The sequence below is a fragment of the Crinia signifera genome, chromosome 19 (assembly GCF_055691185.1).
Source record: "Crinia signifera chromosome 19, ASM5569118v1, whole genome shotgun sequence".
Taxonomy (NCBI): domain Eukaryota; kingdom Metazoa; phylum Chordata; class Amphibia; order Anura; family Myobatrachidae; genus Crinia; species Crinia signifera.
In genome coordinates, this window is record NC_139226.1 from 7,793,553 (window position 1) to 7,812,792 (window position 19,240).

Genomic DNA, 19,240 nt, shown 5'->3' on the forward strand with positions numbered 1-19,240 from the left:
ATCATGACAGTAGCAGCAGCATAGAATATAATTTTACTAGCACTGTGCCACAACATGCAGTATATGGAATGGTATACCTGGTGGCATCTGTAGATCTGGGCACTCAATCAGAACCAGAGAGCAGCCACCAGTGAGAAGAGACAGGAGTGAGGTGGGAGGATGTGTGCTTGCAAAGCTCAGTTCTGGCTTCTGTCAGTTGTACTATGTATGTATATTTATTATGGGATGATTAACAATTCCCGGGCCACTTTGGCCCTGCAGCCGCATGTATAAGTTACAGGGATCGGGCTCCCATGTCAGATGCCTCTGGTATACAGTAACAGGAAACAGACAGCAAACTTGGCGGGACGCAGGGTGCGATTTCTCCTAACATAACCCTCTGCTTCTGTTGGTGGTAAAATAAATTGTGTTTATTCAGATCATCAGTACAAAAAGATATTTCTTTCAGTTTGGTGATTCTCGTAATAATTGATCCAACATCTGACTTAAAACAGCATATATGACCCTACACGTTTCGTCCGATGAGGACTTCTTCAGGGGTGAACAGGATCAAAAATCAATAAGGTAAAAGATCTAATTCTCCTCAATAATTAGGACGCAAGGTATACACCCGATATCTGACATAAATTTCGTCATATAGAATAATGTGGTTCCATTCGTAACCAGAAATCACAAAGCGCTTTGGGTAAAAATTATACAGCTGACCGACCGAGGTTCCTTCACAGCATTAGTACTTAATGGTACATTCAGCAATTTTAGAAGCAAAATTATGCTCAGTCAGAGACCTGACTGCAAATTTTGCTTCTAAAGGCAGAGGGAGATCAGGGAGGTAAACGTGGGGCTAAAGGACTGGCGTAGGAAGGAGGGATTCGTGTTCATGGAACACTGGGTGGACTTCTTGTCAGGCGCCATCTTTTTTGTCATGATGGATTGCACCTGAACGAGGAGGGGGCTGCGGTGCTGGGGGGAAGGATGGTTAGAGGGTTGGAGGAGATTTTAAACTAGGCGATGGGGGTAGCTAGATACTATGGGACCCATAGTGAGAATAGTAGGATTGGGGTCAAGAATTAATTTGGGGGAGGAGGAGGGGGGGGGGGGACATAGTAACAGGCAATGTATGCAGAAAGAGGGTATCTCAATTGAAAATATGGGCGCTCGGATGAAAAATAGAGACTAATACTCCCCTGTTAAGGTATTCGATCCTGATATCTCTCTTCGCTTTCTTTTTTTCAAAGTTGATACATTTCATGTACTCTGTGCTTGGGTGGTATCCCTTATCTCAAAAGAAATACAGGCAGCTTTTCCTTGCGCAGACAAGTAGAACGCCATCATTTAAGAATAGTCACAGGCAATGTCTGGGGTACTAATAAGGGTAATATCGTGGGTGTAACGATCAGATCAGGTGATCGATCAAATTAACGTACGCCTCCTGTTATGATTATCTGTGCAATCAATGTATGTCTGGTATGTTTGGTAAATTCATGCCGCCTGTGATTATTATGTGGAAGATCAGAACATGTCATGTATTATGTGTGTGGACTATTGGTGACCCAGGGAGTGTAGCCATCTGTGGACTCCTCTGGAGTCAGGATGTAAGATAAGATCTGAGACCCCTCATAAACCAGATTGGGGGGGAGAGCAATAGTGTCCAGCCAACAGGCCAAAAGGTGCTCTGGCCCTCCACACTAAATTACCTCTTATCACTTGAGGAATGTATAAAATCTACTTCAAAGCAGGGACAAATTCTTTATGAGAAAGATCCTATATCTAGGGACCTTCACTAGGCTCAGCAAGGGAATGGTTAAAAATCCCAAGGGTGGGAGGGATGAGGGAGTCTTCAAGGTATAACTAAGACCCTTCTCCCTATAGTCAGTGTCACTACCTGGGGGTCTAGCAAGCGACGAGAGATTTCTTGTGGAGAACCCCCCCACGTCAGGATTGGTACTTAAGTGTAAGCTACGGTTCTGTCATTTTTCCCTTTTTATTTTATTTCTGAAATTGCATTTAAAACTCGTGTGTACTTTTAAAATCATTGTAAAATCTTGTAACTATTTTCTAAAGCTCTGTAGTATTTCTAGGAATAAATAATACACATTCTCAGTCCTGGTTCTGTGTTCTTAAGACTCATTAGCCTCAGAAGAGAACGCTCCAGCGTGTTACCATTTATATATTGTATTGTGCGGTCAGGTGCGAGACAAGCCGCCCCTTGCGCAGTTTCAAGCGCTAAAATCAGGTTTTGGCTGGTGGCAGTGTACCTCAAGGAAAGGACCCGAGTGTCCTAAGTGAACCCCAGTCACGGCCGGAGCTGCTCAGATTGACGTATCGGAGCAGGCGACCGGTGGGTCCGTGACATTTGGCGGCAAGCGGTGGGGTGGAGAATTCATTTTTCTCTTTAAGAACTTAGGTGAGTGTGGGTAGAATTTTGTGAGAAATACCCACATCACCAGAATCAGAACTCAGAGCTTTACTATAGTTTTAAAAGTCACACAGTGGATGCAATTTCTGTTCCCTCCCTTCTCTTGTTTTTCTTTCCTATCATTTTATTTGACAAGTGTGAGACTCCGGATGGCTGATTACCAGCAGATGAGGAGAGATGACCTGGCGGTCGTGTGTGTTCAGAGGAATATCCCTTGGTCTGGCCAGAGTAGAAAATGTTTGATTCAGGCACTAGTGGATGCCGATCGGACTCTAGCTGCTGGAGGAAACCAGTCCATGGACAATCCTACCCCAGGGGCTCAGTCAGCACTGGACAGTACAAACGATTCCGCGCCAGGGTCAAACACTTCTGCTGGACCCAGCAAGTCTACACTGCAGAGCGACCTTCTAGCTGCTAGCAGGCAATTGAAGAATGTGAACCCCGTATTCGCTTTGCAGCTGGTGCAGTTCTGCCAAGCCATTGTCGACAGAGAGGCTGCGGAGTGCAAAGCCATTGTCGACAGAGAGGCTGCGGAGCGCAAAGCCATACGAGAGGCTGAGGAGCGCAAAGCTGTACGTGAGGTTGCAGAGCGTCAGGCCGAGCGTGAGTACCAGTTGGAACTGGTGAGGCTCAGAGGGCTGATCGCTGTTGGTGAACCAGTGGAGGATGATACAGGGCATCATGATGGCGAACCTTTACGTGAGACTTTATCTGCCGTGGCTATTGAGTTAGCAGGAGATGGGCTTCGTACTGAACTTTTACTGTCTGCGGAAGTAAATAATGTGTTGGATCATGATGTGGACTCTGTTATCAATCATGGGGAGCCTAACAAGGGACAGAGGTCCCAAATCACCGCTGACGCGAATTTCACCGGACCGTGTCATGCACAGTTCCCTGTCTTGGAAGCAGACAGAGGAAGCCAAGTGAGTGTCAGCTTGGTTGTGAGTAAAGAGCTGGCCCTGGACACTACCACCGATGCTCAGAGAGCTGACATCTCTGCTAGCACCAGGGAGACTGTAGGATGTGTGGCAGTCAGGGAGACTGCAGAGTACAAATCCCCTACAGCACCAGAAGAGCCCAGTGAGTATTCTGACCCATATGGTGATGATTATCCGTTTAGGCTTATGGGCCCAGAGGAACTCACTACAGAATGTCAGCTGCAAGGTATCTCCTGCCCCAACAATTCCCGCTGGGAGATGATCAAGCGGCTCACCCATGCACGAAATGATGAGCGCAATGTTTTCGGCATGTATCGCGGCGAGTTTCTAACCTGGGGTCCCGATGCGACTCCTTGGTTGCTGCTGAGAGACCTGACGGACTGTTTTGAAATAGCGCAGCAATATGCTTATGATTGTAAAAAGCTCGATACTCCATGGTGGAAAGAGCAGTGCCGCTGGGCAGATGCTGAAAGGAATCGCCTGGAACAGCTTCTATCACCAGCTACGGAACCAACGACACAGTCTACCGGGGTTTCCCTCATGGACATGGTACCCGGGCCTGCTACAATCGGTGTGGAACCTGTTCCAGAGACCTCACATCACAAGGCCCAGTTTAAACTGCTGGAAGATGTGAGCAGCATGTTCCCACCCGTTGCTCCAGATTTGTTTCTGGAAGAGGCTGACTGCATAGTGAAAGTATGCAGGGAAGAGACTATGTCGGAAATAGGAATGGGACGTTCTGACTGTATGCACACAAGTATGTGTGGGACTACTGATGTGGGACTTTTATTAACTTCCCACATATCTGTCAATGTCGCTAACCCTTCTGAACCATATGATGCATCTCAGGTAGTATGTAACCATGCTGAACATTGCAATGTTGTTATTTTGTGTGAAGCCCCTGGGATGATCTGGGATAGTGCCGTACCTTCGGTGGAGGTGGAGGGTGAGTTAGAGACAGGTATAGTGGGTAATCCTTGCCAGTTTGTGGGGTTAAATGAATGCCCTAATCTAGGTGGGAATGAGACACCCTCACTCATCAGTGGTAGGAGTGCTGCTGGTGATGTCATTAAGGTTGCTGTGCTAGACGTTAACCCTGTTCCTCCAGTGATGTCTGGTTGTGACATGGTGCCAGGGGACGCTAACTGCACAAATGGAACAGATCTGAGTTGGTTGCAGGCAGCGCATGTACCTGCCAATAAGTTGCTGGTGACAACATGCTCAGATAAACCCATTCCTGCTCAGAGACAATGGGATCCAGATATAGCGTTTTTGCCACGGTGCAATTGTAAGCCAGCAGGATGGGCCCCATGTGTTGTGGAAGATGCACAGGCTAATTTGCAGGTATTGCAGGATGTCTCCCCAGGTTATGATATTGATGTTACTGTTGATAATGTGATGTCTTGCGCTACTGTGGGAAATGTGGTACCAGGTATAATAAGTGACCCGGTGGGTCCTGTGTGCACTGTAGACATGTCAGATAGGGAGAGAGTGTCCCTTACTGCAGCTTTCCCCCCAAACCCCCCTCCTTACTGTAGCCACACAAACACAGATACAGGAGCACAGCAGGGGTTCCCTCCAGACACTGAGAATCCTCCAGAGAGTGCATTTTTCCAGCGTCACTGGATAACGGATGCCTCTCTTGAGAACCTCAGTGGCACCACCCCAGCCACAGAACCTGCGGGTCTGGGAGGGAAGGTCAGTCTCAGGAAGGTGTCCTGGATTGCCATGGAAAGCTTGGCTTTCCACGCAGAACTGAGAATCAACCCTGCACAGGCTGCCCCATACCTGGGAAGTGGGAAAGATACCCCTGGGTACAGTGAGAGGGTTGTGTCAGGAATAGAGCCAGTGGTTAGTAGGGAAGCTGCTGTGTGTAACCAGAAGGGTGGGAGGGCCCGCGAAGCACAGGTAAACTCAGCTCCATTAACCTCGGAAAGGCTGAGCTTGGATGTTCCCAAGACAGGGGACAATGACCTGCTGGTATTCCCCCTTGCCCCCCTTCACAATTCACACACACAGACACAGAGAGCAAATCTCCTCACAAAAGGATGAGGTGTGAGGTGTTAAGTGAGTGGACCTTCCCCCCAGTGAAGGGGAGGGGGGGTCAGTCAGCTCAGGAGAGGTGCTGGGAAGACATGTTTAAGTCTGTATATAGTGCTGGGAGAATGCCCCACACCTGTGGTATAGGTAGACGTGCTGAGTTACGAGTCCCAGGGGGATGGGCGTTTGGGGTGTGGCGGAATGGTCTGGTACTGATCTCAGTGAGTAAGGCCAAACTGCCAGCTGCAGGGGAGAATCCGTGTCCAGGAGTCCGACGCACAGCTGTGGTGGGCTGTGTCAATACCAGCCGGGAAGGGCACAGCTCCCACTATATCAGTGTGCTCGCAGACTATGGGTTCGAGGACACCTGTGTGCTTTTAGTTTGCAATCTCCTGCGAGAGGGACAGGGACTATGCCCATTGCCCACCCTAGCCACGGCTATGGCGTCAGGCGGTGCCATGACAGACGTCAAGTATAGGGAAGTGTTAGTACAGATCCCGCAGAATCAGTGGCAGTCTGTCTCAGCACAGAGACCACTGCTGCCCGTCCAGGTGATGTAGTTAATAGCGCACTGATGAGACGGTGACGTGGGTCACCGCCTCTGTGCGCCATTTTAAAAGGGGGAGGTGTAACGATCAGATCAGGTGATCGATCAAATTAACGTATGCCTCCTGTTATGATTATCTGTGCAATCAATGTATGTCTGGTATGTTTGGTAAATTCATGCCGCCTGTGATTATTATGTGGGAGATCAGAACATGTCATGTATTAATGTGTGGACTATTGGTGACCCAGGGAGTGTAGCCATCTGTGGACTCCTCTGGAGTCAGGATGTAAGATAAGATCTGAGACCCCTCATAAACCAGATTGGGGGGAGAGCAATAGTGTCCAGCCAACAGGCCAAAAGGTGCTCTGGCCCTCCACACTAAATTACCTCTTATCACTTGAGGAATGTATAAAATCTACTTCAAAGCAGGGACAAATTCTTTATGGCAAAGATCCTATATCTAGGGACCTTCACTAGGCTCAGCAAGGGAATGGTTAAAAATCCCAAGGGTGGGAGGGATGAGGGAGTCTTCAAGGTATAACTAAGACCCTTCTCCCTATAGTCAGTGTCACTACCTGGGGGTCTAGCAAACAGGCTGTAAGCGACCAGAGATTTCGTGTGGAGAACCCCCCAACGTCAGGATTGGTACTTAAGTGTAAGCTACGGTTCTGTCATTTTTCCCTTTTTATTTTATTTCTGAAATTGCATTTAAAACTCGTGTGTACTTTTAAAATCATTGTAAAATCTTGTAACTATTTTCTAAAGCTCTGTAGTATTTCTAGGAATAAATAATACACATTCTCAGTCCTGGTTCTGTGTTCTTAAGACTCATTAGCCTCAGAAGAGAACGCTCCAGCGTGTTACCATTTATATATTGTATTGTGCGGTCAGGTGCGAGACAAGCCGCCCCTTGCGCAGTTTCAAGCGCTAAAATCAGGTTTTGGCTGGTGGCAGTGTACCTCAAGGAAAGGACCCGAGTGTCCTAAGTGAACCCCAGTCACGGCCCGAGCTGCTCAGATTGACGTATCGGAGCAGGCGACCGGTGGGTCCGTGACAGTGGGTAATTTCCAGGGTGCTCCAGGAATATTAGGTAATAACAGTATCTTACCTCATTACAGCTGTTAGGTACAGATGACCTTAGGGTATGGGTAGGAGTCAACGACATAGGAAGAAGTTTCAAAACTGTAAATAGGTCAGGCAGTGGGCATGGTGGGGAGGGCTGTAGAGAGTCTACTGAAGGGGAGGTGGGTGCGAGGAAGTTAGTAAGGAATACAAATAAGTCCAGAGGAGAAATTAAACACAATGTTAGGGACGCAAATAAAAATAAACATAAATTAAAATGCCTACTGGCTAATGCAAGAAGCTTAGCAGGTAAAATCGGGGAACTTGAAACTGTGGTCACTAGAGACGATTATGACATTATTGGTATTACAGAAACATGGTGTAACGAGTCACACAACTGGGCCTTAAGCATGGAGGGATATATACTCTAGAGAAAAGATCGCGAAAATAGAAAGGGCGGGGGTGTGTGCCTATATGTAAAAAATAACTTAACATCGTGTGAGAAAGAAATGAGCACAGGCACAGAGGAAGATTACACGGAGGCCGTGTGGGCAGAGATAACGGATAATAACAAAAAACCTTATAAAATGTTAATAGGGGTATGCTATAGACCTCCGAACATAAACAAAAGGGACGAGTCTCTTCTTTTAAACCAAATCAAACAATCATCAGATCAGGTCAGGTATTAATTATGGGGGATTTTAATTTACCTGATATTGATTGGAAAAACAAAACAGCAAGAAGCAGTGGGTTCCTAAGCTTACTCAAAGATCAGTTTATTACACAAACGGTAGAAGCTCCAACTCGTAATAAGGCATTATTGGATTTGGTATTAACAAATAACATAGGCCCTTATTCTGATCGGTGCGGCCCGATCAGAATATGCGGCCGCAACCGTGCAGGCGAATCCCCGCCTTCCATACGGATCGCCACCTGCCGTCCGTATGCGGATATGTGGCGATCCGCATGAAATTGGACGGGGATACGCCTCCTCCATGGTGGGAGCAGCCCCTGCATTCGATGGTCGCCGAACATCGAATGCAGGGCCGCACGCTCCACCAGGTCCCGCAACACAAGACCACACGGACACTTGTCCGTGTGAAATCATGTATAGGGGCGGGCAGCTGACATCCGGCGATGTCAGATGCCCGCCCCGTACCCACGCGTCACGGCCTCATTACCATGCATACGCCCCGCGTTTGCATGGGAACGCCCATGAAACGCGGGGCGTATGCATAGGGTAATGAGGCTAAGTAGCCCCTCACGCCCCTCTACGCCCCCTGTGCGGCGTATAAAGAATCCGTGCGGCGAAATCGCCTGCACATGCGCAGAGTGACCTCTGCACATGCGCAGACGATCAACATCGGCGGTCCGTCCGCATGCGGGAATTTCCGCACCGATCAGAATAAGGGCCATAGATCTAGTTTCAAACACAAAAGTAATTGAACATCTAGCAAACAGTGACCACAATATGGTTTCACTGGAAATCAACTTCAGTAAATTACTTCATAAAGGATCAGCAAAAATACTAAACTTCAGAAAAGCTAACTTCGAATTATTCAGAGAAGCCCTAAAAAGAATTGTGTGGGAAACAGTTTTTGAGGGGAAAAATGCTGAGGAAATGTGGGATACTCTAAAAAATGTACTTGAATCATTAACCATTAAATACATTCCTAAAGTAAATAAGGATAAATTCAATAAAAAAAAGCCACCATGGTTGGACAAAAAAGTTAAGTCAGCAATCAACAATAAAACAAGAGCATTTAAATTCTATAAAAATAACTTAAATCAAACAAAATTTGCAAAGGGGAAATCAAAGTAGCTAAAAGGGATTATGAAGAGCGCATAGCCACAAAACTAACCCCAAGAAGTTTTTCAAATACATAAATAGTAAATGTATAATTAAGGACAACATAGGCCCATTAACCGATATCACTGGAAAAAGTTTTACGGAGGATAAAGGAAAAGCAGAACTGTTAAATGAGTTTTTCTCATCAGTGTTTACTATGGGAGAGTAGACTGTGGAATGTACACATACCACAAATGGGATGAACAAGCCGGACCTCAATATTGATTTCTCTATGGAGGAAATACTATTGAGGTTCAGCAAAATCAAAACAAATAAATCACCTGGGCCAGATGGGATTCATCCTAGGGTACTAATGGAATTCAGGGAGGAATTAGCTTTCCCTCTACATTATATCTTTGATAATTCACTATCATCAGGAAAGGTACCAAAAAGATTGGAGAATAGCAGAGGTAGTGCCATTATTCAAAAAAGGAAAAAAAGGAGGATCCCGCTAATTACAGACCTGTTAGTTTAACATCAATAGTGGGTAAACTATTTGAAGGATTTTTAAGAGATGGTTTCCAGGAATATTTAGACCTTCATAGTTTACTCAGTTATAACCAGCATGGGTTCGTGAAAAATCATTCATGCCAAACTAATCTACTAGGTTTCTATGAAGAGGTTAGCAAAAACCTTGATAATGGAAATACTGTAGATGTGATTTTCCTAGATTTTGCTAAAGCCTTCGACACCGTACCACACAAGAGGTTGATAAATAAAATGGAGGACCTGAGATTAGGGGCAAATATCTGTAGATGGGTAGGGAACTGGCTGTGTAATAGAGAACAAAGAGTGGTTGTGAACAGTGCCATATCAAATATGATACCAGTACTAAGTGGAGTGCCACAGGGTTCGGTTCTTGGGCCCATTTTGTTTAACATTTTTATTAATGATATTGGGATGGGGTTACTCAGCAAGGTATCCATCTTTGCGGACTATACAAAACTGAGCAGAGTTATTAAATCATCAGAAGATGTCACCATGCTTCAAAATGATCTTGACAATCTAGACGAGTGGGCAAAAAAGTGGAAGATGAGGTTCAACGTGGACAAATGTAAGGTCATGCACCTTGGGAGACATAACCAGTGTGCTAGTTATAACCTAAGCGGGGATGAATTGGGTAAATCAGTACTCGAAAAGGATTCAGGAGTCCAAATATACAACAAACTAGGGTGTAGTGCTCAATGTAATATAGCAACTAAAAAGGCCAACAAAATTCTAGCATGTATTAAAAGGGGCATGGAAACTAGGGACTCAAAAGTAATTATGCCACTGTACAAAGCATTTGTTAGACCGCACCTCGAATACGGAGTACAGTTCTGGGCCCCACACTATAAAAAGGACATCATAGAATTAGAAAAAATCCAAAGAAGAGCAACTAAGCTTATTAGGGGAATAGAGAATTTAAGGCTAAGCTATGAGGAGAGATTAGGACTATTTACACTAGAGAAGAGACGTTTAAGGGGGGACATGCTCAATATGTATAAATATATTAGGGGCCAATATAAGGAACTGTCAAACACCCTTTTTTTTACTAGACAGGAATCTAGGACTCGAGGGCACGAGTTTAGATTAGAAGAAAAAAGATTTTGTTCATCTAGAAGAAAAAAATTCTTTACAGTCAGAACAGTCAAACTATGGAACTCTCTTCCTGGAGAAGTGGTGTCGGCAGACACTATAAATACGTTTAACATAAGGTTGGATAAACATTTATTGGTTAAAAACATCCATGGGTTCGAATAAGTAACATAATCTGTCTTTAAAATATCGGAACATACTATACAACTAGCTACTATAAACATAGGTTGAATACTATTATTCAGCTTCGCCTACTTTGTAACTATGGGCCTTATTCTAGTTCACTCTTAGAGGCAAATTCCTTCTTAGCTGGACAAAACCATGTGCACTGCAGGGGGGCAGATGTAACAGGTGCAGAGAGAATTAGATTTGGTGAGTTATTTTGTTTCTGTGCAGGGTAAATACTGACTGCTTTTTTTTTTACACTGCAATATAGATCTCACTTTGAGGAAAAAAAAAACCACCCAAATCTAATTCTCTCTGCACAAGTAACATCTTCCCCACCTGCAGTGCACATGGTTTTGTCCAGCTAAGAAGGAATTTACCTCTAAGAGTGAACTAGAGTAAGGCCCTATGTAACTATGTAACCTCGGTCGGTCAGCTGTATAATTTTTACCCAAAGCGCGTTGTGAATTCTGGTTACAAATGGAACCACATTATTCTATATGACAAAATATTATGTCAGATTGCTTCTTAATTATTGAGGAGAATTAGACCATTTACCTTATTGATTTTTGATCCTGTTCACCCCTGAAGAAGTCCTCATTGGACGAAACATGTAGGGTCATTTATGCTGTTTTAAGTCAGATGTTGGATCAATTATTACGAGAATCACGAAACTGAAAGAAATATATTTTTGTACTGATGTTCTGAATAAACACAATTTATTTTACCACTATGTACCGTTTCTGGTGAAGATATAAGAGCGCACTTCTATACCTCTTTTTGTCATCCCTATCCCCTGTGCCTCTATTAACAGCAAGGTTCTATAGAAGTGCTGCCACCCCCACAGTACGGAAAAAGGACAACCCCCAACCCCTTTTATATATAACCTACACCTACACTCACCTCATCTCCCGGGCTGTGTCCCACCTACACTCACCTCACCTCCTGGGCTGTGTACCACCTACACTCACCTCATCTCCTGGGCTGTGTCCCACCTACACTCACCTCATCTCCTGGGCTGTGTCCCACCTACACTCACCTCATCTCCTGGGCTGTGTCCCACCTACACTCACCTCATCTCCTGGGCTGTGTCCCACCTACACTCACCTCATCATCTGGGCTGTGTCCCACCTACACTCACTTCATCCCCTGGGCTGTGTCCCACTTACACTCACCTCATCTCCTGGGCTGTGTCCCATCTACACTCACCTCATCCCCTGGGCTGTGTCCCACCTACACTCACCTCATCCCCTGGGCTGTGTCCCACCTACACTCACCTCATCTCCTGGGCTGTGTCCCACCTACACTCACCTCATCTCCTGGGCTGTGTCCCACCTACACTCACCTCATCTCCTGGGCTGTGTCCCACCTACACTCAGCTCAGCTCCTGGGCTGTGTCCCACCTACACTCACCTCATCCCCTGGGCTGTGTCCCACCTACACTCACCTCAGCCCCTGGGCTGTGTCCCACCTACACTCACCTCATCCCCTGGGCTGTGTCCCACCTACACTCACCTCATCCCCTGGGCTGTGTCCCACCTACACTCACCTCATCTCCTGGGCTGTGTCCCACCTACACTCACCTCATCCCCTGGGCTGTGTCCCACCTACACTCACCTCATCCCCTGGGCTGTGTCCCACCTACACTCACCTCGTCTCCTGGGCTGTGTCCCACCTACACTCACCTCATCTCCTGGGCTGTGTCCCACCTACACTCACCTCGTCTCCCGGGCTGTGTCCCACCTACACTCACCTCATCTCCTTGGCTGTGTCCCACCTACACTCACCTCATCTCCTGGGCTGTGTCCAACCTACACTCACCTCATCTCCTGGGCTGTGTCCCTCCTACACTCACCTCATCTCCTAGGCTGTGTCCCACCTACACTCACCTCATCTCCCGGGCTATGTCCCATCCAACACTCACCTCATCTCCTGGGCTGTGTCCGACCTACACTCACCTCATCTCCTGGGCTGTGTCCCACCTACACTCACCTTACCTCCTGGGCTGTGTCCCACCTACACTCACTTCATCTCCTGGGCTGTGTCCCACCTACACTCACCTCATCATCTGGGCTATGTCCCACCTACACTCACCTCATCCCCTGGGCTGTGTCCCACCTACACTCACCTCATCTCCTGGGCTATGTCCCACCTACACTCACCTCATCTCCTGGGCTGTGTCCCACCTACACTCACCTCATCTCCTGGGCTGTGTCCCACCTACACTCACCTCATCTCATGGGCTGTGTCCCACCTACATTCACCTCATCCCCTGGGCTGTGTCCCACCTACACTCACCTCATCCCCTGGGCTGTGTCCCACCTACACTCACCTCGTCTCCTGGGCTGTGTCCCACCTACACTCACCTCATCCCCTGGGCTGTGTCCCACCTACACTCACCTCATCTCCTGGGCTGTGTCCCACCTACACTCACCTCATCTCCTGGGCTGTGTCCCACCTACACTCACCTCGTCTCCTGGGCTGTGTCCCACCTACACTCACCTCGTCTCCCTGGCTGTGTCCCACCTACACTCACCTCATCTCCTGGGCTGTGTCCCACCTACACTCACCTCATCTCCTGGGCTGTATCACCTCCTACACTCACCTCAGCTCCTGGGCTGTGTCCCACCTACACTCACCTCATCTCCCGGGCTGTGTCCCACCTACACTCACCTCATCTCCTGGGCTGTGTCCCACCTACACTCACCTCATCTCCTGGGCTGTGTCCCACCTACACTCACCTTACCTCCTGGGCTGTGTCCCACCTACACTCACTTCATCTCCTGGGCTGTGTCCCACCTACACTCACCTCATCTCCTGGGCTGTTTCCCACCTACACTCACCTCAGCTCCTGGGCTGTGTCCCACCTACACTCACCTCATCTCCCGGGCTGTGTCCCACCTACACTCACCTCATCTCCCGGGCTGTGTCCCACCTACACTCACCTCATCTCCCTGGCTGTGTCCCACCTACACTAACCTGATCTCCTGGGCTGTGTCCCTCCTACACTCACCTCATCCCCTGGGCTGTGTCCCACCTACACTCACCTCATCCCCTGGGCTGTGTCCCACCTACACTCACCTCATCTCCTGGGCTGTGTCCCACCTACACTCACCTCATCATCTGGGCTATGTCCCACCTACACTCACCTCATCCCCTGGGCTGTGTCCCACCTACACTCACCTCATCTCCTGGGCTATGTCCCACCTACACTCACCTCATCTCCTGGGCTGTGTCCCACCTACACTCACCTCATCTCCTGGGCTGTGTCCCACCTACACTCACCTCATCTCCTGGGCTGTGTCCCACCTACACTCACCTCATCCCCTGGGCTGTGTCCCACCTACACTCACCTCATCCCCTGGGCTGTGTCCCACCTACACTCACCTCATCTCCTGGGCTGTGTCCCACCTACACTCACCTCATCCCCTGGGCTGTGTCCCACCTACACTCACCTCATCCCCTGGGCTGTGTCCCACCTACACTCACCTCATCTCCTGGGCTGTGTCCCACCTACACTCACCTCATCTCCTGGGCTGTGTCCCACCTACACTCACCTCGTCTCCCGGGCTGTGTCCCACCTACACTCACCTCGTCTCCCTGGCTGTGTCCCACCTACACTCACCTCATCTCCTGGGCTGTGTCCAACCTACACTCACCTCATCTCCTGGGCTGTGTCCCTCCTACACTCACCTCAGCTCCTGGGCTGTGTCCCACCTACACTCACCTCATCTCCCGGGCTGTGTCCCACCTACACTCACCTCATCTCCTGGGCTGTGTCCCACCTACACTCACCTCATCTCCTGGGCTGTGTCCCACCTACACTCACCTTACCTCCTGGGCTGTGTCCCACCTACACTCACTTCATCTCCTGGGCTGTGTCCCACCTACACTCACCTCATCTCCTGGGCTGTTTCCCACCTACACTCACCTCAGCTCCTGGGCTGTGTCCCACCTACACTCACCTCATCCCCTGGGCTGTGTCCCACCTACACTCACCTCATCTCCTGGGCTGTGTCCCACCTACACTCACCTCATCATCTGGGCTATGTCCCACCTACACTCACCTCATCCCCTGGGCTGTGTCCAACCTACACTCACCTCATCTCCTGGGCTATGTCCCACCTACACTCACCTCATCTCCTGGGCTGTGTCCCACCTACACTCACCTCATCTCCTGGGCTGTGTCCCACCTACACTCACCTCGTCTCCCGGGCTGTGTCCCACCTACACTCACCTCGTCTCCCTGGCTGTGTCCCACCTACACTCACCTCATCTCCTGGGCTGTGTCCAACCTACACTCACCTCATCTCCTGGGCTGTGTCCCTCCTACACTCACCTCAGCTCCTGGGCTGTGTCCCACCTACACTCACCTCATCTCCCGGGCTGTGTCCCACCTACACTCACCTCATCTCCTGGGCTGTGTCCCACCTACACTCACCTCATCTCCTGGGCTGTGTCCCACCTACACTCACCTTACCTCCTGGGCTGTGTCCCACCTACACTCACTTCATCTCCTGGGCTGTGTCCCACCTACACTCACCTCATCTCCTGGGCTGTTTCCCACCTACACTCACCTCAGCTCCTGGGCTGTGTCCCACCTACACTCACCTCATCTCCCGGGCTGTGTCCCACCTACACTCACCTCATCTCCCGGGCTGTGTCCCACCTACACTCACCTCATCTCCCTGGCTGTGTCCCACCTACACTCACCTGATCTCCTGGGCTGTGTCCCACCTACACTCACCTTACCTCCTGGGCTGTGTCCCACCTACACTCACCTCATCTCCTGGGCTGTGTCCCACCTACACTCACCACATCTCCTGGGCTGTGTCCCACCTACACTCACCTCATCTCTTACTGTCTTACAGTGATATGGAGGAGGAGTTTGTGAGTCCGTGCGGAGCCTGCAGACAGGTGATGAGAGAGGTAACTATGAGCTGATGTAGAAGTCATGTTTCCCCTGAAGGGCAGTGACCATGACAAAGATAAGTGACTAATGTGAGACTTTGTGATGTCAGTTATCACAGTTCACTGTTGTCTCATTTCCCCAGTTTGGATCGGAATGGGAGATCTTACTCACCAAGCCAAGTGGCGACTATCTGCAGAAAACTCTGCACCAGCTGCTGCCAATGTCCTTCGGCCCAGAGGACCTAAAGAAGAAATAAGAAGATGTTATTTACCAGATATATATTATATTATTTATTATTAAATAAAAATGTAATCACAGAGGAGGACAGGCTGCCCCGGTGGTATATCGCTGCTCTGCACTAAAGGGGATCCGGAGGGTTCTGGCACTATGGGTGTTTCATTTCCACTTTGTAAATATGAGCTATAGTAACTGTAGAATGCTGTGCCAAGTGGTCAATCATCGTACAATAGCTAATGAACAAAATAATCATATAAAAATTAGTATATATATATATATATATATATATATATATATATATATATATATATAGGCAGGTAAACGGACCAGCACTCTCCTTAAGTTCCTTAAATGTGGCTGCGTGCCTTTGCCAGGATACATACACAGCAGGGTTTCTCCTCCTCAAAGAAAAGTTGAAACGACACGTCACTGCAGCAGATGAACAAATCTTTATTGGAGCCTCAGCGGCTCGTTTCGGGGCATCAGCCCCTTTCTCAAGAGGCAAACAGAATAGTTTACAAGCAGCAAGATGACACAGTATCACACATGGCTTTACCTTTTAAATGTTTCAAACAGGCGCCAAATCAATAGCCTTCACGTGGAAAATCGGCACAGCTGCGCTCCGTCCGGCACCAGCTGATGACGCATGCGGCTCCCACCCGCCGCGTCATCACCATAGTAACCCGACTTGCGTCCCGGCATGGTACTGACAGCGCGGCTCCCACACGCGCTGTCATAGCAACAGGACGCCGCTCAGCTGATTGCCGCACACAATGAAATATCCTGTGTGAGCAATCGGCTGTCAGTTCTATGCAGACAGACAGACCTCAGCAGCTCACACCTGCTTAGTCAAGCCCCTGTCATCAAACTAACAGCCTATGCTCAAAACACAGTGATGCGCCTGTACAATAAATGCATTCATTTATATTTCACCAAAATGCAGCATATTTTATATCATATATAACATATAACATATATCCATGAATAGGAAATGGTTCTTTAATGTACACATATTTATCAAAAAAACAAACAAACTGTGAAATACATTAAATAAGAATTTATCATAAACCCACAGACACCAATTGAGTGGTTGAATCACAAAAGCTGGACCGGTACGCTTATATCACTCTAAGTGGCTCTCACTCACCAGGGTAGATAGTAGCTAATACCAGAGCAACGAATGGATACCAATCAATCAAAGCATCACGGGCACAAGTAAATCAATATAAATCAGAACCATATTATAAACAAAAACACCCAAAGTGATATGATAATTATTCAAAAAATGCAGGTCAATTTTTCTTCAGTCTGCGACCTGAAGTACAAAAAGTTAAAAACAACATTAAGAAGGATAGTTAGGAACATGAATGCCGTAAAGTTGTAGTAAGTAAAAACAGTAAAAGTCCCTAGATTACCAATCTACATGAACGTACTCCATACAATACGTTCGTTCAAGCCATTTGGGGCCACCGTATTTAATCGGTGGATCCAAGTGGCTTCCAGTTTTAATAATCTTTTAATTCTATCTCCTCCCCTATTTGACATGGGGACTTGATCGATAACTTGATATCTGAGAGAGGCCAGAGTGTGTTGGCATTCCTTGAAGTGGATGGCCACAGGTTGGTCGGCCTTTTTCCCGGCAAGTGCCAATTTAATGGCCGACCGGTGCATGGCCATTCTTTCTTTAAATTTGCGAGATGTCATGCCTATGTAAAATAAGCCACAAGGGCATACAATTCTGTAAACCACGAACTGCGAATCACAGGATAACACATGTCTGATATGGTGATTTTTAGAAGAGTGAGGATCTTTGAATTCACTCCCCACTATCATAAAGTTGCATGTAGTGCATCGAGGGCACTTATAGCAACCAGGTTTTTTAAAAGATGTATTGGGTTGTTCATTTACACCATATCCAGTGATATCTGTGTGAACTAAAATGTCACGAAGATTACGCCCCCTAGTGTAGCAAGTTAAAGGGCGAACATTTCTAAATGTAGGTAGATTAACATCAGTCGCAACTATGGGCCACAATGCTTTGCTTGCAATGGGCACCACAGAACTCGATGTATCGAATTTAGTGATGAAAGGAAAAACAGAGGCAGAAGACTTTGTCACAGGCTTAAGTAAATCATTACGACATAGTCGCAAAGCTTTAGTTTTAGCTGTCATAAGTTGTTTAAGAGAGTATCCTCTGTTGCGAAATTTATCAATGATAATGTTAAGTTCATCCTGCATTTTCACAGGGTCACTACATATCCGCACCGCTCTCACCATCTGCGAATAAGGGAGACCCCTGCGCAATGCAGGAGGGTGGTGGCTGCTGGCATGTAACAGGGTATTACGGTCTGTAATTTTCCTATAAAGCTCAGTGCTAATTTTCCTGTTACTCAAGTTGACAGTTACATCCAAAAACTCAATTGATGATTGGCTGGATTTATGGGTAAATTTTATGGGCGTTTCCGCCTCATTAATTTCGCCCATCATGTCATTAAATAACTGTGCTCCACCATTCCAAAACATAAATAAATCCTCGATGTATCTACAGAACGTCCGGATGTGCTGGCTATATCGATGTTCAAAGAAGAACTCGCGTTCAAACTTGAACATAAAAATGTTGGCATAAGCCGGAGCTACCGCCGCTCCCATAGCACACCCGGACGTCTGTAGATACATCCCTCCATCAAATAAAAAATAATTCTTCGTGAGCACAAGCTCAAGCAATTTGAGGTACAAATTGATGTTAAACTCAAATCCCTCTAAATCAATCAAAAATTCTTGCATAGCGAGTAGACCCTGCTGGTGAGGGATGGACGTGTACAAACTGCACACGTCCATCACACACATGAGGGTGTGATCGCAGATGTCATCCGCACTGGCCAACCGATTAAGGAAATTTGTAGTATCCTTCAGGAATGATTGCTGGGAAGGAAGGTAGGGCTGGACCAACATGTCCAAGAGCTGAGAGATGGGTTGATATAGACTCCCCCTGGCAGAGATAATTGGTCTGCCAGGGGGGTCTACCTGGTTTTTATGCAACTTAGGTAGAGAATAAAGCGCCGGGATCACAGGGTTAGCTACCTTCAGCGCTGTTGCACATTTAACATCAAGAACCCCCTCCAAAACAGCCCCATCAATAACAGCAAATAATTCTTTCTGAAACACTTTAGTCGGATCACAGGTTAATTTTTTATACACTTTATCATCGCTCAATTGCTTATACAGCTCTTTGCGATAATCAGACACATTTTGTACAACTATCCCGCCCCCCTTATCGGCGGGACGGATAGTTATAGACTTGTCCTTGCTGAGTGACTTTAACGCACTCTGTTCGGCCCTGGACAGATTACAATGTACAGGGTGTTCAGCAGCATTGAACCTGGTCATAGAGTCATTCAGCAAGCGGACATAAGTCTTGATTGAAGCATTAGTACTTGGGGGATCAAATTTAGAAAGATGTTGGCTTCTGATAAATGCTCCTGTGATACTATTATCA

The 19,240-nt window shown here is 47.4% G+C and overlaps 1 protein-coding gene across 1 annotated transcript in view; it reads left to right on the top strand.

The window, feature by feature from the left end:
* CDA (cytidine deaminase) overlaps window positions 1-15,830 on the top strand; it is a 53,176-nt gene extending 37,346 nt beyond the window's left edge. The window contains exons 3-4 of the mRNA XM_083161946.1: window positions 15,467-15,524; window positions 15,650-15,830. Coding sequence (XP_083018072.1) covers window positions 15,467-15,524; window positions 15,650-15,763 — 172 coding nt within the window. The 3' untranslated portion in view covers window positions 15,764-15,830. The remainder of the gene's footprint in view (window positions 1-15,466; window positions 15,525-15,649) is intronic.
* The last annotated feature ends 3,410 nt before the right edge of the window (window positions 15,831-19,240 follow it).